This window comes from Galleria mellonella, unplaced genomic scaffold, assembly GCF_026898425.1.
Source record: "Galleria mellonella isolate WM207_F2 unplaced genomic scaffold, CSIRO_AGI_GalMel_v1 utg184, whole genome shotgun sequence".
NCBI classification, from domain to species: Eukaryota; Metazoa; Arthropoda; class Insecta; order Lepidoptera; family Pyralidae; genus Galleria; species Galleria mellonella.
This window is the reverse complement of record NW_026442025.1, coordinates 11,125,307-11,152,801: the sequence shown is the minus strand read 5'-3', so window position 1 is coordinate 11,152,801 and position 27,495 is coordinate 11,125,307. Positions and strand designations below refer to the sequence as shown.

At 37.9% G+C, this 27,495-nt stretch overlaps 1 protein-coding gene across 1 annotated transcript; it reads right to left on the bottom strand.

Moving 5' to 3' along the window:
* Window positions 1-547: 547 nt before the first annotated feature.
* LOC113515799 (centrosomal protein of 97 kDa) lies at window positions 548-27,440 on the bottom strand. Its single transcript, XM_052893763.1, has 14 exons — window positions 27,306-27,440; window positions 27,082-27,239; window positions 26,014-26,158; window positions 25,394-25,509; window positions 17,030-17,229; window positions 13,870-13,953; window positions 10,776-10,932; window positions 9,803-9,881; window positions 9,094-9,306; window positions 8,020-8,578; window positions 7,577-7,698; window positions 7,039-7,244; window positions 5,949-6,058; window positions 548-4,635 (listed from the first exon to the last, which is right to left on the bottom strand). The coding sequence occupies exons 1-14, from the start codon at window positions 27,307-27,309 to the stop codon at window positions 4,521-4,523; spliced, it is 2,268 nt and encodes a 755-aa protein (XP_052749723.1). The 5' UTR covers window positions 27,310-27,440; the 3' UTR covers window positions 548-4,520.
* Between the last annotated feature and the right edge of the window lie 55 nt (window positions 27,441-27,495).

Sequence of the window (27,495 nt, the reverse complement as noted above, 5' to 3'; positions counted from 1 at the left end):
TCAAAAATCGTGAAGACATTCGTGTGACAAATATATAATAACATGTAACAATATAGCTATATATTTTAGTTATAATATCTATATATACTGGTACAATAACGAATACGTTAAAAGCCTGTTATTCCAAGAATAATAATACATACTTTTAACATATACCTAAATAGATATCCGACCGATACGGGCGATATCGAAATGAGTGATGACCTTTTTCCGCCATCAATATCTAGACGAACCCAGTATATAGATATCGTATCGGTATCCATATTATCCAATACTTAGTAGCAAAACTTCTTCCGAGCCAACACCATATGTACACGGCTATAATCGTGTATTAAGTGAAAAAGATTAACGAGTGATCTGTAATAAACGTTGGTGCCGACTTGCACTACAAAATGCTGCAAAAAATGTGAGGTGACCACTCATATAGTAATTTCTGACATAACAGAGTGTCATTTAGTCAGTCTCAAGTGTATATCTAGAATCAAACCTCGAACGGTCTAATGCTTGGTTTACATTAATGACTTGCCTTATACTCCAAGCATTTACAAAATCCTTGGCCAATACTTCAAATATAACTGTAATTGTTTACAAAAGTCATTTATTTCTATTTCACATATAGCATGTGTAATATCATAAGACATGCAAAATCATACGTCACTGCTGTTACATTGCTTTATATACTTTAGCTACAAATAGCTATAAATGAAATCACAGATTGTCGCTACTTCCACTTTTATTTGTAAGTCATAGGTTGTACTCAGTAGTGCAATGAAATCATAGTAGACGGCCGATTGGACCGTAAATAACGAGTGAATACAGTTTAGCACACTGTCTTAATTAGACTGCTCTTTTAAAATTAAAAAAATCTTATTCCACTTTCAAAAGCAACTAGTAGTGAGTTCGATATTTTTTTTTTAATGGATGATAATGGAATGGTAACCCCACCCGCGCTATCGGTATACACCGGCGGGGCACCAGCGAAGGATGATAGGTGAGGATGAAGTAGGTCAATTAGCCCATCGTGACGAATTCAACAAGAATTATTCATGATGGTTTCCAAGGGGAACCAAGTGGAGGTCGACCTAATAAGGCACATTGCTAGCAATGGGATTGTCAAACTCCATTGCTAACAATCCCTTTCCCCCCTGAGTTCGATATTAGGTCATTACATGTGTGAATATCACTCATAACATTTGTCACATGTTACATCACAGTGATAATTAAAAATACATTTTCTTTAAATTATAAATTCTCTAAAGAAAACACTACGTGTCATGTCGTATAGGGAGGTCAAAGATATAGTCTGGAAAAGAGGTGGCTGGAAGGGAATGTACGTATTAGTTGCCTCAATAAGAGGAAACTCTTAAATAAAAAAAAAAAGAATTAAATGAAGCAATAATTTCCATGCCTGCTTTGCAACATAGAAAAATATGTTATCATTTATTGTAACTCGCGTTAAAAAAATATGAGTGAGTGAATACGATGATTGTTTTTCAGACATTATTTAACATAGATGGTGACATCGAATTGTTGGATGTGCGGGAGTTAACTGATAGCGTAGCGAAAGTGGCTTTTAACTTCTTTCTATGGGGGAAAAGGGATTGTTAATAATGGGATCTAAAAGCCCCATAGCTAGTAATATACCATCGTGGTTAATTCTTGTCGAATTCTTCACGATGGGCCAACTGACCTGCCTTCATTATTACCTATCATCTATCACTGGTGCCCTACCAGTGTATACCGATAGCGCAGACGGGGTTACCATTTCATTTTCACCCATAAAAAAAAATCTATTTAAGTGACCAAGTTTTCGTAATGATGTGTCCACACACCGGGGGGTCCACCATGAAATGAAATTTCGAATTTTCGGACTCAATTGTGTGTTTTTGTTCATACCGAAATCGACCCAGTAAATGTGAGCTTAACATTTCGTTTGTCATAAATCCTATCATAAAAGTCCAAAGGAACGATACTTTAGCATTTTTAATATTTTTAAACGGTATGTATCATGTAATTTTAACATTAAATTTGTGTTTCGTTCGGACCCGAAATTTCGGAAAACATTTCATGGTAGGCCTTCAGGATGCCTTCACGATGTGTGAAGCCGTAGCATATCCTGTACAGCCTCCAAATTTCCATATTCCAATAAGGATTATAAACAATAAATAACTTATCATCTAATGTCATGTACTTATGTTTAATGTGAGGGCAAATAAATATGCCAAGCTCAGGCAAACACGCTCGCTTTGATCATATTATACTGCTCTAAGGGCATATTACATTATCAAATATATAGGATCATACATATTACGTCGTACATTAACGTCGTACTAGTTGAAAATTACTTTCAAATGCTTAAGATTTGAAACCATTTTTCGCCACGGAGGGACTATGAAATTTAAAAATTATGTAGATTAACCGTTTCCCGCGGTGTTGCCCGCTTCTATGTATTTCCTGTAAATAATTCCCATTGGAACTCTCCATGAATCCGGTCTTATATTGTATTATATACTTAAATGATAATTACGTACCTAATACATTTATAAAGTTTCAGCCAATTTAACTAACCGGTTATTTTATAGTATTTTATATGTGACTATTTAGATTGATATAACTTATTTATGAACTGATTTTTTTATACAACTTAGAATGGCAAACAAGCTGACGGCCCACCTGATGGAAAGTGATAACCGTCGCCTATAGACATGAGCAGTACCATGGACATAACACAGTATATTGTTTCGCCCATGATACCCCTCATGCGTTGCCATTCCTGAGGACTCAGGTGTTATTCCTCTGTACCCAGTAAATTCACGCCATATCCCACCCTTCAAACCGAAACACAGCTATGCAAACACAGCTGCTTCACGGTTGAAACACGAATGGGACAGAAGTACCCAAGCAATCGACTTTTGTACAAAGTCTCCCTCTTTGAAACAAAATAAACTCTAAATGTTAAGTGGACCAATATGAACAATCGATTATCCAATATGTAATATTGAAAAGAAGACCCCGCTCGTAATGAATGTAGTTATCCGACTAGTATGGGCGATACCGCAATGGGTGGCTATCAATGTATAGAAAAACTCAATTAATTATTAATAAAATTAATTAAACTATAGATATCGGATATTACACATCACTACATTTTAACAATATCGAAGCCAGTACTAGCTTACTTAATTGACGAAATTGGTAAAATCGTTGGAAAGATAAAAATAGACTAGATATGATCCTATATATTTAATAGTGCAATTATGGTGTCCCAATTACATAAACATTCATTGCCACCCTTTTATAAAATAGTCTACTATATTTCGAAAAGCCAAGCTCAATCAATGTTTTTAATTTAAAATATAGTATATTTACACACAATGAATTATTTTATACAATTTCAAAACGTCTTGCAGACGTCATTTTTCTAAGGGGCATATTACAATATCATATATAGGATCATATGTATATGTTGAAGTGACAAATAATGCTAAAAACTAAGTGATGATTCCTAAAGTTGCACAGCACACTGTAACTTTTTATGCTGTTATTAAAAGTGCATCAATATTAAACATAGATATAGACAATGATCCTATATATTTGATAGTCTATTACGCCCCTAACACAAATATTTTACCGTATCTTTGTAATAAATAATTATAGAATTGAATTTTGTATAAACAGACCTAATATAATGGTAGGAGTGTTTTCAAACGCGGCTCGACAATACTTAAAACGTCCCAACATTTTAATCTAATATGCTGTTATTAAATATTAAAAATAAACAATGGTACAATTCAGTCGCCTTTAGGGGCATATTACACTATCAAATATATAGGCTCATATGTATGTACATACATCGCGTATTATCAGAATAATACTTGTAGATATTATAAAACATTATTTTTGCTACAATAAACCTTTTCCATGTCGCAAACAATATTTTGTGATTTTTTTTGGTAGAATAATCGTAAAACAGTGAATAAAAACAAAAAGTGATCTTACTAGTTCATTCCTAATTCATACAAATCATATAATTTAGCAATTACTGGCGAACCCCTCTTAAGGGGAGGCTATGTTCAGCAGTGGACAGTTAACAGCTGATACAAAAAAATATTATTGTTCGTTATTCGTCATTGAACTTAAAAAGTAAAATTGTGTTTTTGATTTCCACGCATTGTTTGAGAAAAGTACTATACAAGCCTTGGCCACAATTAGGCATTGATGGACTCACGTATATGTACCTCGGCTATGCCTCGGCCCACATTTGCACGTTCGTCCATTTATGCCTCAGTTGCTGGCCGCCGCAGTAATGTACTATTATTTATTCTAAAAATGTTTCATTATCTTTTTATACTTAATCAATCTATATATGATCCTATACAGTTGATAGTGTAATATGGCCTTAAACTTTTAACATGTTACAAAATAATACCCGATGACTAAACAAATTCTATCACTTACCTGACCAAGCCGATTCAAGCTTTGAACCTTAATAACAATACAACAGGGTGGAGTGTCCATTATCAGTCGGTGAGGATGCTTTGGTGTCGTTCGAGTTCTTCTATGCTGTCTGCCTTCTCCTCTATCACGGATTCGGTACGCTCTATGTCTAGAGCGTCCATCTCGTTTGGTTTTTCGCTGTGAACACAATATTACAGGTTTTTTGTGTGTAAATTATTAATTACATTATAAAATAGCTATATATTTAAATATATTTGTTTTGTATAATTGGTACCGGTGATGTGGTTGTGTCAATGTGTGATAAATGTAATTTAAAAAATAGATATAATGGTCAGTCGGCACTTCTCGGCTGTATTTACATGTTTGTATACTTTTCTTCTTTATATAGTAATCTCTAGATAACGTTGTTGGTAGTAAATTTCAACATATTCAATGTAAACTTATTATATAATAATTATATATTGTATTACTGTATGTTAATATTAATAAATTAAAAAAAAAAAAACATAGACTAATACACATAATGGAATGATAATAAATTTAAGAATTTATTTAACAAAAAGAAAACAGCGACTTGCGACAGCATGAATATGCTGTGTGGCAGTCACATTCATTTGTGTAAATAATTTAAATATAGTCGCATGTGGGTTCGATTCCTGGACAATTCAAACGTTTGTATCAATGTGTACATATGTTTTTTTTTGTTTTACATTTATTTATTTAAACTTTAATGCACATTCTATGTACCAGTAAACCGTTGGACAAACCGAGAAATTGTTGAGAATAGATTATTGAGAAATGTTTGTTTGTTTGTAACACTTTACTGTACAGTAAAGTCTTAAATACTAGGGATACAGAGTTCTTAAGAAAATAATGAGTGCAATGGCTTATCCCATAAAAGGAATTTATTTTTTATTTATTCTTTATTGCACAATAAAACTTTGTACAAATGGCGAGCTTAATGCCATATGGTATTCTCTACCCGCTAACCATTGGGTAAAAACAGAAAGCGTATGAAGGGCAGATGTGGAATTCTATATGTATTTACAAAAATAAAATTTATCTCAGCTAATTAGTAACTTGTACTGTGACAAGTTTTGTTTAGTCTGAGAGTAGATGACGTCACGTAATATATTCAAAGGTATTTATTTAAAGCACCTTAGATGCCATTGTGTCATGGGGTTCGTCAGATTACTCAGCAACTTAAGTGGTAGGGGGGGAAAGGTATTGTTAGCAATGCAGTTTGACAGCCCCATTGCTAGCATAATTCCCTACCAGGTTGACCTCCTCGCGGTTCCCCCTGGAAACTATCATGATTAATTCCTGTGTGATGAATGATGAGTGTTAGCCTATCATGATGAATTCATCATGATGGGCTAACTGGCCTGTTTTCATTCTCATCTATCACTCTTCACTGGTGCCCCGCTAGCGTATCCTGTTAGCGCAGGAGGGGTTACCATACCATTTTCATCTATAAAAAAAAAACTTACGTGGTAGCAGCGGGCGCGGGCGGGGCTGGCGGGGCGGATGCTGCGGGCGGGGCGTTGGGTCCCGACAGCTGTAGCGATTGTGGCCGCCGCAGCCATCCGCATCGCTCCTCCTAACGCATATATGAATTCATTCAATTGTTACCCAAAAAGAAACCGCCTTCAATTATTTCCTTTCACATAAAAAAAAAAATCCAAATCAATTAACAACTGATGAAATTATAAGGTACCAATCACAAAAAATAAAACTGAATTGTTTTATTTTTAATTGGTTAATAAATGCAAAATAAAAATGCTGACTGTTCACTGTTGCCTATGTAGTAAACGTAACGTTTGATTCAGTGAAATAAAGAGAACGTTTCGCCAAGGAAAAAAATAAAAAAAAGACCGCTGTCCAACTTCCGTTATTCGCATCCCCGCCGTGCATGCAGGCACTGCAATTCACCTACTTTTTTTTATGATGAACAGTGGTAACCGTCGCCTACAGACATGAACAGTATCATGGACACAACATAGAATACCGTCTTACCCATAATACTCTTCATGCGTTGCCATTTTTGAAGGCTAAGGTGTTCTGCCGTGTGGTCCCGGCATAGAATGGGCCACCTTTACCTATTCCGTGAATGTCGTGTGACTGGGAATTTAACGGTCGAGGGTTGGGCAGTAGTGTCCCGGGCGCGGTGACGGCGTGCAGCAGGCGGCGCATGCAGGCGTGCAGGTCGGCCACCTGCGCCTGCAGTCAGCAGCTGATATGATGATGATGGCTCACCTGCGGCGTGACGACGGCGCAGATGTCGGTCTGCGTGGCGGCGGTGTTGGCGGCGGCGGCGGCGGCGGGCGCGGTGACGGCGTGCAGTAGGCGGCGCATGCAGGCGTGCAGGTCGGCCACCTGCGCCTGCAGTCAGCAGCTGATATGATGATGATGGCTCACCTGCGGCGTGACGACGGCGCAGATGTCGGTCTGCGTGGCGGCGGTGTTGGCGGCGGCGGCGGCGGCGGGCGCGGTGACGGCGTGCAGTAGGCGGCGCATGCAGGCGTGCAGGTCGGCCACCTGCGCCTGCAGTCAGCAGCTGATATGATGATGATGGCTCACCTGCGGCGTGACGACGGCGCAGATGTCGGTCTGCGTGGCGGCGGTGTTGGCGGCGGCGGCGGCGGCGGGCGCGGTGACGGCGTGCAGTAGGCGGCGCATGCAGGCGTGCAGGTCGGCCACCTGCGCCTGCAGCCGCGCGCACGCCTCGCTCACGTGCCGCAGCGTCTCCGCTCTCTCCACGCTCTCCGCGCACGGCTGCCGGCTCTCTGGAACACCATAAACAATGGTAAAGGGGAGTGTTGGAGAATAAAGGGAAAGATATAGTACATTACTGCAGCGGCCAGCGACTGAGGCATTGATGGACGAACGTGCAAATGTGGGCCGAGGCCTAGCCGAGGCACACATACGTGAGTCCATCAATGCCTAGTTGTGGCCAAGGCTTGTATAGTACTTTTTCCAAACAATGCGAGGAAATCAAAAACAATTTTACACATTATCTTTTACTAAAAGAAAAAACATTACTTAGTGGAATGACACGTTAACACATCCCATAACATAATATTAGTTGTGGAGACATCTTTATAATTTCATAACATACCAGCAGTTTGGAGAGTAGAGACCTTCTTCCAAAGAGCATTGATCGCCTGCATTTGCAATTGTTGGATCTTACGTTCACTCTCTAACGCCGCTTTTGTTGCCTCCATATCGCACGTCAGCCTCCTAGAAATATTTAAAAGGAGGTAACCGTCAATAGTATACATAATTCTAGATTATTGATTGAATAGCTAGCAAGTACATTTTTGAATTTATTTAATAGACCTGACCAAAAAGCAATGTTATTTCAGTTTCGTAAGCATACATTAGATTTTAATGTAAAAACTATTAGTTTAACTTACATGTAATTAGATGGAGGAAGCTCGACTAGTTCAGTCTCAAGCTCGCGTCACAGCCGCTCATGATTAAGAATCACGAAATGATCCCAAAACTAGTCGAGCGTTCTCAATCTAATTACACATAAGAAAAGCAATGTGTTAAACTCACTGTATATGTTGTCTCGCTCTAGCTGCCTGAATAGCGTGCAAGATCCTCAAGGTGTCTTTGTTCAAATTCCTGCTTCGGTAGCCCCTCCACATTTTCTGTATTGTAACAGCTGCCATCGACTCCGCTGTCATCTTCTGCCGCCGCTGATTCGAGGCTAACTTTATTATTTCCAGTTTTTCAGGATCTATCTGATCATCTTTTACGCCGTTCATTTTACCCTCGTCATGTTTAACGCTCGACAAACTGCCCTTCCGTTGTTCCATTTTGGACTTGAGTTTTGGTGATGAAGCAGCACTTTTCGTTAACTTAGGGGAACCTCTTAAATTCTTGTTCATACTCGACCTCTGTGGTTTCTCTTCTTGTATACTGCTGTTGCTCGACTGTGATGAAGTATTGGAGATGCTATTTACTGAATTGTTGGTCGGTTTTGGTATGGTTCGCTGTATATCGTAGATTGGATCTTGGTAGTCGGGGCTCATCAGTGATTCGGGAACTGGTACCATTTTAGAAGCTGCTTCGAGAGAATGGTTCGCCACTTTAACAGCTGCCGGGGGTTGTTCTAAAACAATAAGACATTACAATATAAGAGCGTGAATAACATACGATAGATCTATCGTATCCATTCTATTTTACTAATATTATAACAGTAATATATATAATTTCCTAAGGTTATATCTTTGTGAATTCTTAACATCGTTCACCATCGATAGAGAATTTACCTCACACGATTGAACCTAAACGGTCGCGTGCAGTACAGTTACTGAAGATTTCTCTCCCGTGAACGCTCAGGCTATGGAATAAGCTCCCTGCCGAGGTTTTTCCTAGAGACTACAGTATTGGGTTCTTCAAAAAAGGTATATTAGGGTTTCTTCAGGGTCAGCATAACGCAAGTAACTCTCTTAGTGTTGCAGGCGTCCATAGGCTACTGTGACCATCAGACGGGCTGTATGCTTGTTTGCCACTTTTGTGGTATAATAAAAAAAAAAACAGTCTTAGTAGCTAAAAGCCTTCGAAATTCAATATCAAAAATAAAATTAGGTAATATATTAAAATAAATCTATTATTTACACTGACCTTGCGTCTTCTCTTTCTCCTTCTCTCTGTCCCGTGCGTCCTTCTTGTCCATGGCGTACATGAGTCCGGGCGAGTCGAAGCTCTGGCTCATGGCTGCGGGGATGTCTGAGGCCGCAGCTGGCTGGTGCGAGGGAGAATTCCTGGAGAGCGCCGCGTGGTAACTCGACGTCAACCGATCCGGCGACCGGCCCATGTGCCGGGACGCTATCCGAGCTACACCAGACAATATTTTTAAGCCACTTCCAAAAGAACTTTTTTAAATAAATGATTTTTATGCGTCTATGTTACAGACAGAATTAATTTTAAGCTAACATTATGAGGCCTAATCCGTGTAGTCTCGGCACAGAATAGGTCACCCTTTCCTTTCCCGTAGGTGTCGTAAGAGGCGACTAAGGGAGGGCTAGGTATGGGCAGCAGCGTACCTCTTAAAACATCTGCAAAGTCTAGCGGTTGCTAATCCTCCTGCCAAGTGTGGCAACTACTGGTAAAACCCCCCAAGCGGAAGCATATGTTCAGAAATGGACAGTTTAAGGCTGATATGACGATGATTATGAGGCCTTGCAGTCGACTGAAAATGCGCGACGGAGTTTCAATATGGTTGCTACGTTCGACGATGGAAGATCCGTTGAATACGGCGCTAACCTGTTAGCTTCCCTCCCAGTGCAGTTCTACTACCTATTCCTTATGAAACAAATACAAATGTACTTACATTGCATTCTCGGTGATTGCAGTTTAGGTTTCAGAGGACTGTGATTTTGGTCTTTCAACTGTTGTTGATGATGTTGTGCCTGTTACAATTTTAAAATTAATTGTATGAAATTAATTCTCAAATGTTGTTTTTCAGTGTTTTTGAGTTATTTGGAAGTTCAAGAAATTATAATTATATTATACATATACAAATTATACATTATAGTAACTTAAATATTGTTTAAAAAAAAAACCGACTTCGATTGTGCTAAAACCAGTTACTTTTATTTCAAAACTGAACAAATAAAATGATTTTGATAAAATGTCTATAGGACCAATCTGTGAGCGTGTCCTTTCAGATAAAAAAAAAAAAAGAATTTTCTGAATCTTAAAAAAATATATATACAACCGAACTGAGTACCTCCTTTTTGAAGTAGGAAAAACAAAATATAGTTTTCTACATTGAAAATTATATAAAATTTACAAACATTTTTAAATTACTATTTGCTTTATAACATTATTATCATCATATGATGATTTGGCTATGGATGGCTCAGGACCATTTCGTGTGGCAGTCTATGGGGGAGGCCTATGTTCAGCCGTGGACAGATAATGGCTGAGATGATGATGACGATGATGACGCCAACAGCCACACTATATAGGATATTCTTTATTCTTTATTGTACACAAAATATAATGTTAAGCACAATTCATTTTAAACATAATGTACAAAGGCGAGCTTATCTCTAATAAGAGATTTCTTCCAGCAAACCTTTTCACGTAAATTGGATGTTATTTTAAAAAATAAAAATAGGCAGTCACACGGTCTGCGTACATTGTATAAACATATTGTTATTATATTGTTCCAGAAGTAGGTAAATACAGGAATAACAAACAATATCCTGGTGGTTTACCATTTATTTAAAACGACAGGATGGGAAACATTCTTAGTGCTAGATCATTTTGTGAATAAAGAATACCAATTTTAATCGTACCTTGCTGAGAATAAGGCGCAGTTTCCTTTGATCCTCAGTCTCCAACGCATCGGCAGTCAGCGGGCATGTAGACGCAAGGTACTCGCATAGTTCCTGATGCTGGCCGGCGTGGAAGTGCCGCCCCTTGCCTTGACTGTACAACCATTCTGCTTTTAAGCTGTAACATAATTTTATTTAATATTAATAAAAGTTATGGGCGATATCGAAATGGGTGATGACCTGTTTTCTCGCCATCAATGTACAAAGTAACCCAATATATAGATATCGGATCGGTATCCATATTACTCACGTCTAGGCACAACGCACAACATCCAGACCTGAGCCAATTCAGTAAAGTTTCTTTCTTAAATTCAGGCCGGGAATCGAACTCAAGACCTTATTTGCGCAAAGCAACGTGTCTCACCACTGAGCCAGGGAGTGTGTGAACATAGTCATAAAACCGAATATTTTTTTAACTAAACAATTTCATTGTAGATATTTAATTATAGATTTCTTTTTATATTAAATCGATAATTTACACACGCGTTTTGTATAAAATGTCCTAAATTTGGAGTTAAATTTCATTCATGCTTTTGAAGATTTTTTTTTAACTTTTACTAATTATGTGAAACATTTTATTTTCCATATCCATGGAAATTTAGGCAAATCTTAATGCTTTCATGGAAAATTTTAAGCTTTTAAGGTCAAGAAGGCAATGTATGCGTTGATATGTCAGTCGATGAGTTTTTTTTTGATGGGTGAAAATGATATGGTAATCCCGCCTGCGCTAATGGGATACACTGCAGGGGCACCAGTAAGAGGTGATAGATGAGAATGAAAACAGGCCAGTTAGCCCATCATGATGAATTCATCAGGAATTAACCATGATAGTTTCCAGGGAGAACCGCGAGGAGATCGACCTGGTTAGGTATATTGCTAGCAATGGGATTCTCAGTCTCCATTACTAACAATTCTTTTCCCTCCAGTCGATCAGTTATACTATACCACACTCAATGCTAAGGTTAGGATTCCCCATAAGGGAGAGTGCGGGAATAGGGTATCTATAGTTACCACGCATGGCAGGCAGATTGGCAACCGCAGTTAGGCTTTAGTTATGTTTTAAGAGGGACGCTGCTGCCCATCCCTTGACCATTAAGTTCTCTTATTCATCTCTTCTCTTATACGACACCCACGGGAAAGGAAGCGATCGGTTAAGATATTGCTAAATGTACAGTTTCCATGTAGTGATTCTTTCAGAAAATGTATTCAGAACGAAAGTGTGAAAGTTTGCTTTTGCATATTCATGTTTCGCATACATTGCATACGCATAGCATGGTGATACTGCTTATATAATTGCATATTGACAGTATAAATTATGAAAATATCTTCTTTAGTAACAGAAGTCATAAAAAAATGGACATGGAACATGCCTTAGATGGCCTGATGACTGAAGTTTGGATCTATATGGAAGGAGACTGTACAAAAGTCGTTTGCTTGGGCAAACCTCATTCGTACTTCTACCGTGAAGCATTTGTGTTTGCATGGCTGTGTTTCGGTTTGAAGGGTGGGATATGGCAGTGAATTTACAGGGTACAGAGGATTAACACCCGAGTCCTCAGGAATGGCAACGCACGGGGGGTATCATGGGCGAAACAGTATACTCTGTTATGTCCATAGTACTGCTCATGTCTATAGGTGATGGTTACCACTTTCCATGAGGTGGGCTGTCAGAGTAACTCTGTCAGTTGTAAACCTACAGATTGGCCCCATAGAAATTCTATTAAAATCAGTTCAGTAATTTATACTATAAGACCAATTTGTATATATACTTTCAAATAAAAAAAGAAGGAATTTTCCAAATTATAGGTAACTGACGGGTACTTCTTTTTTTTTATACAGACAGTCCACCTGCTGGAGGGGGGAAGGGATTGTTAGTAATGGGGACTAAGCATCCCATTGCTAGCAATATACCCAACCAGGTCGACCTACTCGCGGTTCCCCCTGGAAACTATCACGATTAATTCCTGATGAATTCATCATGATGGGCTTACTGGCCTGTTTTCATCCTCATCGATCACCCTTCACTGGTACCCCGCCAGCGTATCCCATTAGCGCAGGCGGGGATACCACTCCATTTTCATCCAATAAAAAAAAAGTCCACCTGCTGGAAAGTGGTAACAAACATGAAAAAATAAAGTTGATTCTAAATAGTAACCGTCGTTTATAGACATGAACGCGGTACAAATATTTGTAACGTTTAACGATTCGTAAACATGTGAATACGCTCGTAGGAGTTAATGGCCGCTTGAAAGATTAAAAACGATTTATATTAATTTACGACCCAGATAAATTGATTTGGATATGTATAAATGGGTGAGCGCCTGGGGACGTCGAGGTCCAATGGGGACACAGGCGCCACGCATCAGTAATGGGTCGCATCTAATTCGACATTGCTACTCTTGATTGAACAATTTTGGCGTATAGATATGTCTTATGCACTCTAAGGCACCTTAACGTTGTCAGATTTTCAGAAATATCCGTTTTAAAAGCAGTAATTGTTATATTTATTTATTTAACTCTTTATTGCACCATAAACAAAAATATACAATGGCAAGTGAATAATTCAATTGAAATACAGTAACATAAATACAGATTGAAATACACATAAAGGTACAAAAGGCGGTCTTATCGCTAGGGAAATCTTTTACAGACAACCTTAAAGGTCAATTAAGCATTTATCCTTGTTAATGCACTCGGCACCTCAGAGTCCATAATATTTTTACCAGAGGAAGATTTTGTACAAAAAGTCGTTTGCTTGAGCACCTCTGTCTCATTCGTGTTTCTACCGTGAAGCAGTTGTGTTTGCATGGCTGTTTCGGTTTGAAGGGTGGGATATGGCAGTGAATTTACAGGCTACAGAGGAATAACACCCGAGTCCTCAGGAATAGTAACGCATGGATGGTATCATGGGCGAAACAGTATACTCTGTTATGTCCATGGTACTGCTCATGTCTATAGGCGTCGGTTACCACTTTCCATCAGATGGGCCGTCAGCTTGTTTGCCATTCTAAGTTGTATAAAAGAAATTAAATAGATATATAATTTAATCACTTACCTCTCTATAGCGCTGACCACGAATCCGTCTATAGATTTGACGCTCAAAATCCAATTGAGAACGAATGGTCGGTAGTCAAAGCCTCTGGAGTTCATGTTAAGACATTATATATGAAAAATTATTTAATCAACTCTCAGACTTTCAGAAATGTCCGTTTCTAAAGCAGCTGATTTTACATTTTTATTATTATTATTATTTCAGTAGTTAACTGTTTACTACCGAACATAATTTTTCCCTATAAGGGGAGTTTAGCCAGTAGTTGCCACGCTTGGGAGGCCGGATGGCAACCACAGTTAGATTTTTAGAGACGTTTTAAGAGGGATGCTGCTGCCCATTCCTCACTCATGTTACATACAGAGGATCAATTAAGCATAATTGCTTCCTAACCTGGGCTAAAGGTGTGGCGTCGCGAGATCCTAACACCAGTGCTCTTAAAAAGAAGTATAACTCTGCCTCTAGGTCTTTCAAAAGAGTTATAGCCACAGCGAAGTCAGAGCATATTAGTAGAATTGGCAAGAGACTGGATAGTTTGCCCTCTGGGACTCGAGCTTTCTGGTCTCTTGCCAAAGCTGCACAAGGGAATTTCTGTAATTCATCTTTTCCACCTTTGCGCAGGGAGGATGACTCGTTGGCCCAGAACGCTAAAGAAAAGGCCGATCTTCTTGGATCCATCTTTGCGTCAAACTCGACATTGGATGACGGGGAGAAACCACCACCGACCATCACGTGTTGTAGGAGCTCTATGCCTGACATTAAATTCACGCATAGCTCAGTGCGTAGAGCACTTTTCTCCCTCGAAATCCATAAGTCGACTGGGCCTGATGGTATTCCTCCAATTGTGCTTAGGACGTGCGCACCAGAGTTGGCTCCGGTTCTTACGCGTCTTTTTCGGCTTAGCTACTCATCGGGCATAGTCCCAAAGTTTTGGAAGACTGCTCTGGTGCATCCGATCCCTAAAAAGGGAGATCGCTCAGATCCAGCTAACTATAGGCCCATAGCTATCACTTCCTTATTCTCGAAGGTTATGGAATCCATCATTAACCGTCAACTGCTCCGGTACCTAGAAGAGCACCGGCTGATCTGTGATCGCCAGTATGGCTTTCGACAGGGACGTTCGGCCGGTGATCTTTTAGCTTACTTAACACACCGATGGGCAGTGGCAATCGAGAGTAAGGGAGAGGCCTTAGCAGTTAGTCTGGATATTGCGAAGGCCTTTGATCGGGTGTGGCATAGAGCGCTGCTTTCAAAGCTACCTTCATTTGGGTTGCCTGCGAGACTGTGCATTTGGGTCGCCAGTTTTCTCAAGGAACGTAGCATTAAGGTCGTAGTCGACGGTGCATGCTCTGATTTAAAACCTTTGAATGCTGGTGTCCCGCAAGGCTGTGTACTATCTCCGACTCTGTTTCTTCTGCATATCAATGATATGTTACAGATAAGTAATATTCATTGCTATGCGGATGACAGTACAGGAGATACATTATATACCGGTCATGCAAAGATCTCGCGGGCACATACCGATGAGTGCCGGAATAGACTTGTGTCTGAAATCGAAACTTCACTCCATCAAGTTTCGATCTGGGGTGAACAAAATCTTGTCCAATTTAACCCCAAAAAGACACAAGTCTGCGCGTTTACCGCAAAAAAGACGCCGTTTGTCGTATCTCCTCACTTTCAGGGCACTTCCCTTGATAAAAAGTCGAGTCTAGGAATTCTGGGCGTTGATATATCTTGCGACGTCCAGTTTTGCGGTCATCTGGAGGAGAAGGCTAAGATAGCTTCCAAAAAGTTAGGAGTGCTCAATAGGGTGAGACGATATTTCATGCCAGAACACCGCCTGAAATTATATAAAGCCCAAGTCAGGCCGCATATGGAATACTGTTCTCACCTGTGGGCAGGAGCGCCACAGTACCAACTCCTTCCGTTAGACCGCATTCAAAGTCGGGCGGCTCGAATTATCGATAGTCAACGCCTTACTATCCGACTTGACCCATTGAAACTGCGCAGAGATGTTGCGTCTCTGTGCATCTTCTACCGAATTTATCATGGGGAGTGTTCTGAGGAATTGTTCGGATTGATACCTGCTGCTGATTTTCACCACCGTACAACCCGCCACAAACTAAAGTTTCATCCCAATCATCTGGACGAGTGGCGGTCTTCCACCGTGCGTTTTTCAAGGCACTTTCTTCCACGCACAACCATTCTTTGGAATCAACTTCCAGCAGCAGTATTTCCGAACCGATACGACAACATAACCTTCAAGAAAAGAGTATATTCCTTTTTAAAAGGCCGGCAGCACACCTGCAATGCCGCTGGTGTTGTGGGTGATCATGGGCGGCGGTAGTCACTTACCATCAGGTGAGCCGAATGCTCGTTTGCCCCCTGTGTTGTAAAAAAATAATAATAATAATTTGTCTTGTAATAGTTCGGACAAGAAAAGGGGGGACAAAACAGTTACTGATTAAATATTAATTTTATTGAATTGATTGTTATGTTACCAGAATTTATTATTATATATACACAATTTAAAGATATCAGACGTTACCAATCTTTGTAACATGAACATCTTAAGTACCCAGATTTGCAGATCGAAACACAACTAGATCAGTTCCTTGTAAGTTTCAACAAATGAGACATATATTGTTAAAAATTCTCAGTTTGCTTTTTTAAACTTAATTCCACTGTCAAATATATTGAAATGGTTACTTTTATACTTTGTTAAATAACAAATTGTACTAATGTATGTAGATAGACTCAATATCAACATGAGGATAGGAAGGGATTGTTAGTAATGCAGATTACCAGTCCCACTGTTAGCAATATACCTTATCAGGTCAACCTAAACACGGTCCTCTCTGGAAACTATTGTATCTTGCTAAATCCCTAGTGTATTCATAACGATGGGCTAACTGACCTGCCATTTCATCTCACCTATCATCCTTTACTAGTGCCCCATCTGCGCTAACGGCGTACTCCATTCCATTGTCAAATATTAAAAAAATATATTAGCATGACATAAACTGATTCAAGCTACACAGCATGTTTTATTTCGTAATATTTTTAAGACATACCCAAAAACAAAATCTTCTCAAACTTAAGCTCTCAAAAACGGTAATAAAGAATTTTGTATTAAAACAAATGATTTCTGTTTTCAAAAGGATACAACTTGTCCTTGCCCGCCATTGATATGCAAGGGTTGCCCTGTATAGTGAAGCTGTCTAACTTGGTTAGGTGCACAAGGTGACAGATCTCATTCAGGTCCTGGATGTTGTTATGACCGAGCGCCAGGTGCTCCAAGTTGGGGGGCAGGTAGCGGTCGCACTGACGTAAGTCCATTATGCGGTTCCTTTCTAAATTTAGATGCTGCGGAAAATATTGATTAACTGTAACTTTATTATCATAACAAAGTTATTTTTAAGAAAGTGATTTACTAATTGATCGTAATTATAACTAACTAACACAATGTTGAAATAGATTTTCAAGAGCTATTCCTTAAAGTCGATTGCTTGGGCACCTCTGTCCCATTCGTGTTTCTACCGTGAAGCAGTTGTGTTTGCATGGCTGTGTTTTGGTTTGAAGGGTGGAATATGGCGTGAATTTACAGGGTACAGAGGAATAACATCTGAGTCCTCAGGAATGGCAACGCGTCGTCAGCTTATTTGCCATTCTAAGTTGTATAAAAAAAAACCCAAAAAAACTCACAGTTTATACAGATTGGAATTGATAACTTCAGATATTAGTCGTCTCTAATATCCATATTTAATTATTAATTTATTTATAATTTTTGAGAATTACAGATATAATAACTTAACATGACATGACAACAATAAGCTAATTAAAAGCTACCATATATAGTTAATGAAAATTACTTACAATCTAGATAATTATTAAATGCACAAATTACTTACAATCTAGATAATTATTAAATATACAGACACAGGCTAAATGTTGTTAAAACCATGGAATGAATAATTTGTAATAGTTTTTTTATATAACAGCTGCTACTATTAAATATACATACATCATTGAAAATAGTAGAAGCTCGTATTATGAAACAATTGCTTCATAATATAATTTTATATGTAAAATATAGTATTATATTTTACATATAAAATTATATATATTGTTTAATTTATCTGCAATATTTTTACTTCGCGGCACCACACTTTCACAATTCTACAACACACACACACACACACACACACATATAAATATATATTGTCCCTGTAAATTAGTCATTACGGGGATATATGGAAACGCCTGCCCTCTGGTGTGAGTGCCGTGCAACAACGCCTGTGTGTCAACTTTTACGCGGGAACAACCATCGACCTCCACGGCAGTGATTAAAAATATTAATAATCTTCGGTTATTTGGGGTGAGTTTAGGTTATTATTTGTTATTATTATTGTTTTTATATGCATACACATAAATCGAGGAAAAAATAGACACCGATAACACGAATTACGGGAGCCCTGAACCAGCACCTAAGTGTGAGATGAAGTAGGTGATGAAAGTCAATATTCCACCGAAATTCCTCTATATAACATTTGATCGCTTCGAGACGGATTTATAACCCGTTATCGTTGTCTATTTTAAATCATTTATACAAAGAAAACACTTAAAATCGCGGATACACGTAGGTCATATGCTTCCACCTACGTTGTAAAAATTATTAAAGTAGTAATCGGAAACTTATACACTGTACACATATTTTGCGGTAATATTTATGTTTCAGTGTTAGGTATTTATATATATGATTTTGATTGACCCCCCATATAATTACACTTTCATATTCACATTCAATTTACATAAAAAAAAAAAACTTCATTTCACCGTACACACTAGGTATTTTGTTTTTCTTTTCTAAATCTTGCAGCTAGATTATCATCCTCTGATTGTTTTTGTGGAATAATTGTTTTTAAATAATAAAGTAAATATACGGTCTTATTTATTAGCGGTAATAATAAATGATAAAGTTTGCACCTGGTTTAGTAGCGGATAGTGTTTAGTAATTTCACACTATTTTTCATTCATATATTGGGGAAACTTTGCGGGCGGCGGATTGCGATTTGGAGGTCGGTGTTTCAAATCTGGATGCGATTCTTTCTTTTTGCGTTTTTATTTTTGTCACTTTTATATTTAAGGGGATTTTTTCTAATTACTTGGATACTTTTTCGACATAAAAGTATAATTAATTTTTTTTTGCGGTTTTAGATACTTTTGTATTTGTTGATTTTAAGGTTGTTCTATTATTAATAAGTGTTATTTCTTTCTTGCGGTCTTGTAATATAACATATTTATTTAAGGCTTATATCGGTAAATAAGCATTGTTAATTTTATTAGTTTTACAATATTTTATTTTAAATAAGCGGATACAATAAAAGGAGAATAATCCTTTTATGTGGTTATTAGTTTGGTAAATCACATAGTTTCCATTTGTTTAGTTATTTATTTTGTATATACTTGTAGATTTATAAGATAGGAAATCTATAAGTACCTATATATTTTTGTTATTTTAAATTATTGTAGGATAAATCTAATTGTTTGAATATTCAAGTCGTTATACTTTTTGAAGTTATTTTCTGTTTGTTATTGTTTATATTTTACGATTAACTTATAATTAAAATAAATATTTTCTTAAAAATGGCTGCGGTTAAAAGAATACAAATGAAGTACGATATGGTAGTTCAGAATATCGATCTTATATACGATCTTGTGCGGACAGACCAACTAACAGTAGAACAAAAGAATGAGTTTCGAGTTAGATATACCGATTTAGACACTCATTACCAAGAATTTGTTTCTATGCATTTTGAAATGCAACTTAAGGCGGATGACTCGGATTTAGATAAACTTAAAGCCGTATACGAAACTTATAACAAAAGGTATTACTTTATTAAGAGACGTCATCTCGAGTTGTTTAGTGAAACAAAACATGATTGCGGTAGTGATAATCAAAATACTGATTCCACTGCTAAGTTTAAGGCAATTCTTCCTCGGTTGACACTCCCTACGTTTTCTGGAAAGTTAGAGGAGTTTAATTCCTTTATAGAACTTTTCCATTCATTAGTCGGTCAAGATTTAACTTTATCGAATACGGAAAAATTATATTATTTGTCAGGTTCATTAGTAGGGGAGCCCAAAACGTTAATTCAACACCTATCTGTTACTGGTGATAATTATTCGATCGCAATTGACTTGCTTAAAGCGCGGTATAGTAACAAGCGGTTACTGGCGGATAAGTTGTTGCACAATTTATTGAGTGCGCCACCAGTAAATTCTAGGAATTTAAGTGGTCTTAAATTATTTGTAAATACTTTATTAGAAAATACAAAGGCGTTAGAAAAGATGAATTTTCCAGTAGATTCGTGGTCATATATTTTATATTATATTAATTTTCAAAAATTGGATAACAACTTAAAAAAAGATTTTGAAAACAAGATTGAGGAAAAGGAACTACCTACTTTTTCGGATTTATTAAAATTTTTGGAATGTGAAATACGAAAGTTGGAGTCCAGTGCGGTTCCTGACTCCAACACTTCTATGCGGCGTAGAATGCCAGCTCCAGCAGCGGTACGAGCTGCCCATGCGGTAATACAAAATCATTCTACCACATCTTGTAAATATTGCGGGACAGCGGGTCACTTCATTGTCAAGTGCGAGAAATTTTTGGGTTTAACGCCTACTATTAGAAAGCGTCACGTGATATCGAATAATTTATGCTTTCGATGTCTTAATAGTCACAATATTGCACAATGTCAATATAATAGAAATTGTTACAAATGCAACTCGCCAAAGCATCATTCATTATTACATTTTGACCTCCCTGCGGGGGCGCGGGAGCGGCAACAGCGATCACCATCCAATCACATCATGAGTAATACGAATGCTCCGGACCATGTACCTCAGGTGACGGTCCCTGCGGCCACGGTTCAATCGACGAGTACAAGTGTTAATAACGTGTTTGGAGGAATGTCATCGCAAGCAATACCCTGTGGGACCTACCAACATACAGTTTTGCTAGCAACTGCTATGGTTCGGGTATTAGATTCACACGGATATTATCTAGAGGCACGTGCTCTGCTTGATGGCGGCAGTCAGAGTACGTTTATTTCTGAAAATTGTGCTAATAAGTTAGGATTAAAGCGGTTTAAATCTAACGTAGTAACAGTCACGGGGCTAAGCGATATTCCTGTAAGCGGTTGTAAAGAGGTTGTTAACTTGACTATTATACCCAAGTATGCGGATTTACCTGTTCTCTTTACAACGGCTACAGTTTTGAATAAAATCACTCGTAATTTGCCAGGATTCTCCTTATCACCTCGATTAGAGGATAATTATAGAGGATTAGTTCTTGCGGATGAACAATTTTTTATAAGTCGAGAAATTGATATTTTGATTGGCGCGGATCTTATTGGGGACATTTATTTAGGCGGCGGTACTATCAAGGTACACGACCACTTACCTCGTGCGATGAATACGGTGTTCGGGCATGTGTTGACTGGTCCTGTCACATTTATGGCTACAGATCCATGTCCTCGGGCTACTCATTCTTCTCATACATTTTATTCTAACATTTCTACGGATGATATTTTGAAACGATTTTGGGAAATTGAAGACCTTCCTCACGCGGTTAAAAACCCTATGGACATGGAGTGCGAGTCTATTTTTGTAAGCACTCATCAGCGGGATAAGGGCGGTAGGTATGTTGTACATTTGCCTTTTTTATCCAACAAACCTTTGCTTGGAGATTCAGTCCCATTAGCTAAGAAGCGGTTCTTGGCAATGGAAAAACGGCTTCAGCGTAATGACTCGTTGCGTAAAAAATATGTAGATTTCATGAGAGACTATGCGGAAAAGGGACATATGTCACTCTGCGTCGGTAAACCAGAAGACTATGTTTCCGGTTGTTTTTATATTATATGCCACCACGGAATTTTTAAAGTAGGTTCGGAAAATATAAGGGTCGTATTTGATGCTAGTGGTAGCACTAGTAACGGAGTTAGTCTTAATGATTGTTTGCATGCGGGGCCCAAGCTTCAGCGCGACATAATGGAGATTATTTGTAGATTTAGATTACATAAATATGTATTTACAACGGACATCCGAATGATGTTCCGTCAAATTTTGATTAACCCAAAAGATCGGCCATATCAACTCATCTTCTGGAGAGAGTCCCCAGATATGCCTCTTCAACTTTATCAATTGAATACCGTCACTTACGGGATGAAGTCGAGTCCCTATCTCGCGATACGGACCTTAAGACAGTTGGCTGAGGACGAAGAATCACGGTTTCCGGCGGCGGCGCGTCTTCTTCGTACTTCCGTGTACATGGATGACATTTTGGGTGGTGCGGATACGCTAGAAGAAGCACAAAATCTTAAGCGGGATCTGACCGGTTTATTAAAATTGGGCGGATTTGATCTCAGTAAATGGACCTCTAACACCGCGGAGTTATTGAGAGACATATCTGAGGAAGATTTAGAAAAACCTCGTATCTTTGTAGATAATGCGGACGGGCCTAGCTTCATTAAAATATTAGGCATCCAATGGGATCCCAGTAATGATAGTTTTTCTTATCATACCAAGCTAAATGATAATGTAATATGTACAAAGCGTTTCATCTTGTCGACGGTAGCTCGAACTTTTGACCCATTGGGCTGGATTTCTCCAATCATTTTACAAGGTAAGATTCTGATGCAACGGCTTTGGCTATTAAAGTTGTCATGGGATGACAAACCACCTGCGGATATTGTTGCGGATTGGCAAGGCATTTTAAAGGATTTGCCTGTAATTGAAAGTTTTAATCTGAAGCGGTTTGCCCTAGGAGATTCTAAGATTTGCTCTATTCATGGATTTGCTGATGCGTCTGAACTCGGCTATGGCGCAGCTGTTTATTTGAGAGCGGTCAATAACTGTGGTGAGGTTACTGTAACTTTAATGATGGCCAAGTCAAGAGTTTCACCAGTAAAGTCCAAACTTACCATTCCCAAACTAGAGCTTTGTGGCGCGACATTATTGGTACGGCTTACCAAATATGTCGTGGACTCTATTCAGAATGAGGTGGATATTGAAGATATTGTTTGTTGGTCAGACAGCACTATCGTACTTTCATGGCTGCGGATCTCACCTCATCTTTTGCAGACCTTTGAAGGAAATAGAGTGTCACAGATTGTCAATAGCGGTGTAGATATAAAGTGGCGGCACTTACCATCGGAAATGAACCCTGCAGACGTTGCAAGTCGTGGTTGTCGCGCGTCGGAATTGCTCGAACACACATTGTGGTGGGGTCCGTCTTGGCTTAAAGGTCAGGCTGATACCTGGCCTCAGAATATAATGAAAAAGGCAGAAGGCGATTTGCCTGGTCTTCGCAAGACGATGGTAAAAGTTCATATGGTACAGACGGAAGCGAATCCCATCTTTACGCGGTTTAGTTCATTAACTGTACTGCTAGCGGTAGTGGCTTATTGTTTTCGGTTTATTAATAATTCTAAAAATCCAAATCATAAAGTTACCGGTGTTTTGACAGCAAAGGAAAGGCAATTTGCCTTACTGCGGTTAATAAAATTGGTTCAAACTACAGCGTTTGCTAATGATTTGGATTGTATTAATCGAAAGAGTCTTTGTTCTTTAGGGTTGCGGCGGCTTATGCCTTTCGTTAGTGAGGATGGTCTATTACGTGTAGGAGGAAGATTGAATTATTCCGATTTGTCTTTTAATAGGAAACATCCTCTTCTTCTGCCAAAAGATCATCCATTAACGGTTTTAATAATTGATCATTATCACAAAATGCATTGCCATATAGGTTCAACGGCATTGCAGGCTATTTTACAAAGTCAATTTTGGATTATTTCGGCACGTCAAGTTATACGTAGCCGAATTTTTAAATGTATTTCATGCTTTCGGACAAGGGCTAAACCCGCGGAACCCTTGATGTCTTCGTTACCTACCGATAGAGTGATTGCTACGGGAGTTTTTCATACTGTGCAAACGGATTTTGCCGGACCCTTTATTATAAAGCATTCACGTTTGCGAAATGCAAAAACTTTGAAGGCGTATCTGTGCGTTTTCATTTGTTCAGCTACTAAGTGCATTCATCTTGAATGTGTTACGGACTTATCTACTTATAGTTTTCTGGCAGCTTTGACCAGGTTTACATCTCGACGAGGTCTCCCGAGTGTAATTCGGTCGGATAATGGCACCAATTATGTAGGCACAAACCGACATTTGGATGAAGTACAGCGGTATTTAGCTTCTCGGGAAGTACAAGCGGAGCTTAGTGGTACTGCTGCTAAACAAAATATTAATTGGCGTTTTAATGCGCCAGCAGCGCCACATTTTGGAGGTCTTTTTGAAGCTACGGTAAAGGCAGCCAAAACGTTATTACGGAGGGTCATCGGTGACCAGGTATTAACTTTTGAGGAGCTAGTAACGGTATTTACTAGAGTAGAAGCGGTTCTTAATTGCCGGCCCTTGTGTCCTTTGACACAAGATCCTCAAGATTTTGAAGTCTTAACACCGGCACATTTTTTAATCGGTCGATCTTTGTTATCAGTGCCCGAATATAATTTTGAGGATATTCCTAACTCGCGGTTAAATCGGTATAATCTTATTCAGGCACTGTCACAGCGTTTCTGGAGAAAGTGGAGTGAGCGGTACCTCCATACTCTTCAAATGCGGAATAAATGGATGTCTCCTACAGACCCTCCCAAGGTGGATGATTTAGTTCTAATTAAAGATGAAAATTTACCACCATTAAAGTGGAGATTAGGCAGGATTTTAGAGTTGTTGCCTGGTAAAGACAGTGTAGTACGAGTTGTGAAACTTAAGACTGCAACTGGCACTATAACGCGTCCAGTTGTCAAGATTTGCAGACTTCCCTCTAATTAGTTGCAACCTTGTTATTTATTATGTATTAGTTTAGCTTTTTTAATTTATTAGTATTATTTTTGTTGCGGTTTCATAAGTGGGTTCTGTATAAGTGCGGTCTATACAGTTTCCAATATTTATTTATTTTAAGCGGTTTTGTTTGATAAAGGCATTCAGCCTTTCTCGGGCGGGGGGATGTTTAATTTATCTGCAATATTTTTACTTCGCGGCACCACACTTTCACAATTCTACAACACACACACACACACATATAAATATATATTGTCCCTGTAAATTAGTCATTACGGGGATATATGGAAACGCCTGCCCTCTGGTGTGAGTGCCGTGCAACAACGCCTGTGTGTCAACTTTTACGCGGGAACAACCATCGACCTCCACGGCAGTGATTAAAAATATTAATAATCTTCGGTTATTTGGGGTGAGTTTAGGTTATTATTTGTTATTATTATTGTTTTTATATGCATACACATAAATCGAGGAAAAAATAGACACCGATAACACGAATTACGGGAGCCCTGAACCAGCACCTAAGTGTGAGATGAAGTAGGTGATGAAAGTCAATATTCCACCGAAATTCCTCTATATAACATATATAATGTTATTATATTCTACTCTGTTATACTATTTCTAATCTTACCTTTAAATTTTTTAAATAGGAAATGTCTGCTATAAATGATATTTGATTGTTGGACAAATCTAGATGCTCCAAATGCATGTTGTGATTCAAGTGTTCAATTGATTTAATGTTATTACCTGTAAACAAAGATATATTTGGATATAATCGAATTATACTCTTCTATTACTAATGACAATTATTATAATTATACAGATATGAGATCTCATGAGTTTGTCTCACACACATGAGTGGAATATGTTAATTGACTGGGAATAATAATCCTCATATATACATATTTCTGTCTCCCATAATAAATAGCCATCCTTCACCAATATTATGTGTATACCAAATTTCATTAAAACTGTTTAAACTACTAAGTTACTGATTACTATCATTTTATTCATTTACCACTTGTCAAAGTGTTGGGGTGAATGACATTATTCAAAGAATATTTTATATTTTTATTTATATTTGAGATTAGTTTATTTATTTATTCTTTATTGACTATATTACAAAAAAAAAAAGTCTGGTACAAAATAATTATTTACATTCTATATACTTTCTATATCTTTCCTTTTTGCACTCTCAATTTTAAAGGATTGTCTTCAAGTAAATCATCAATAACAATAACGGATACTTACCAGCCAGTTTTAATACTTTAAGGTATATCAAATCTTTCAAACCCTCAATTTGGAGGATACCATTGTTGGTCAACGCCAGAATGCGGAGGTTTGTTAATCTGGATACACCGTGCATCCGAAGCAAAAAGTTATTGCATATGGACAACTGTAACAGAAAATAAAACAATTTTCAGACTATTGTATTCTACAAGGATATGACAGAGTATAAAATGATTATTGGTTGGATTATTTTGTCATTATCATATCAATTTTTAAATATCCACTGCTGAACATAAGCATCTTCCTTAGGGAGGTTTTACTAGTAGTTGCCATGTTTGATAGGTGAATTCACAACTACAGTTAGGCTTTGGTGTTTTATGAGTCCCTTTGTCACTTCTTACAACACCCACGGGAATGGAAGGGGTGGCCTATTCTATGCCAGGATCATACAGCAACTATATTATACTCATGTTTGTAATGTTATGATTGAATAATATTAAATTTGGAAATTCCTACACAAACTAAGTACAAAAATTATTATGCTTTGGGATGGACAATAAAGTGCAAATATGGTACTCATTTATTAAAAAGATAATAAAATATGTATTGTGCCTCCTGTACTAACACTACTATAATAAAGTACTGTGCCAATCAGATACATACACTGTTCTTGCCTATTTCTGATATAGAGCAGTTTACTGAGTGCATTGAGTATAAACTGACAAAAGTTTCACTATTTGTATTTTATAATAACTATATGTGCTTTTGTTATATATATTTGTGAAAAAAAATTATACGAACATTGATATGGCTAAAAAGGTAATATTTAGGCAACTGCTCCTCACCTGCTTTTATTTAGCTGACTCCTAAATAAGAGCAGATGAGTTTCCAATTTTCGAACTATTTAATATATAAAGGATATTTTTTTTATAATGGGTACCTTTAGGGGCGATTTAATTTTTTGTGTAATAAACAGAATAGATAGACCACGTCTATTTAAGCTTACTAGCTCTTTTTAACAATCATATTTCGGCAGTATTAGTTAAATGATGTTTTACAAATCTTTACATTTGGAAAATTTGTACGTACACTTTCGATGCGATTATAAGTGTCAATATTATCCAGTCGCTGGAGCTCATTCTGATCAAGAATCAGATTAATAATTGTCTTGGAATCTTCAGCGGGCGCTTTCTCTATTTTCTTTAGCCCACGCCTCGAGAGATCCAGTGTGGTATTACTTGCTTCATCTGAAGACAAATCATATATTAGAGGAATACATTATGTGATATATATTATTAAAAAATATTACCTACCCATTTTAAAGTTATTACAGCATTTCTTATTTATTTAGCGAATCTAGAAATATGATGTAGTTTTCTAAATCAACATTGAACATTCGTAATTTCGTAAATGAACGTTCAGAACTTACGCGGCACAATGGACACGATTTATCAATGAATATTACTATTATTATAAAAAGATGTTAAAAATTTGTATATATAC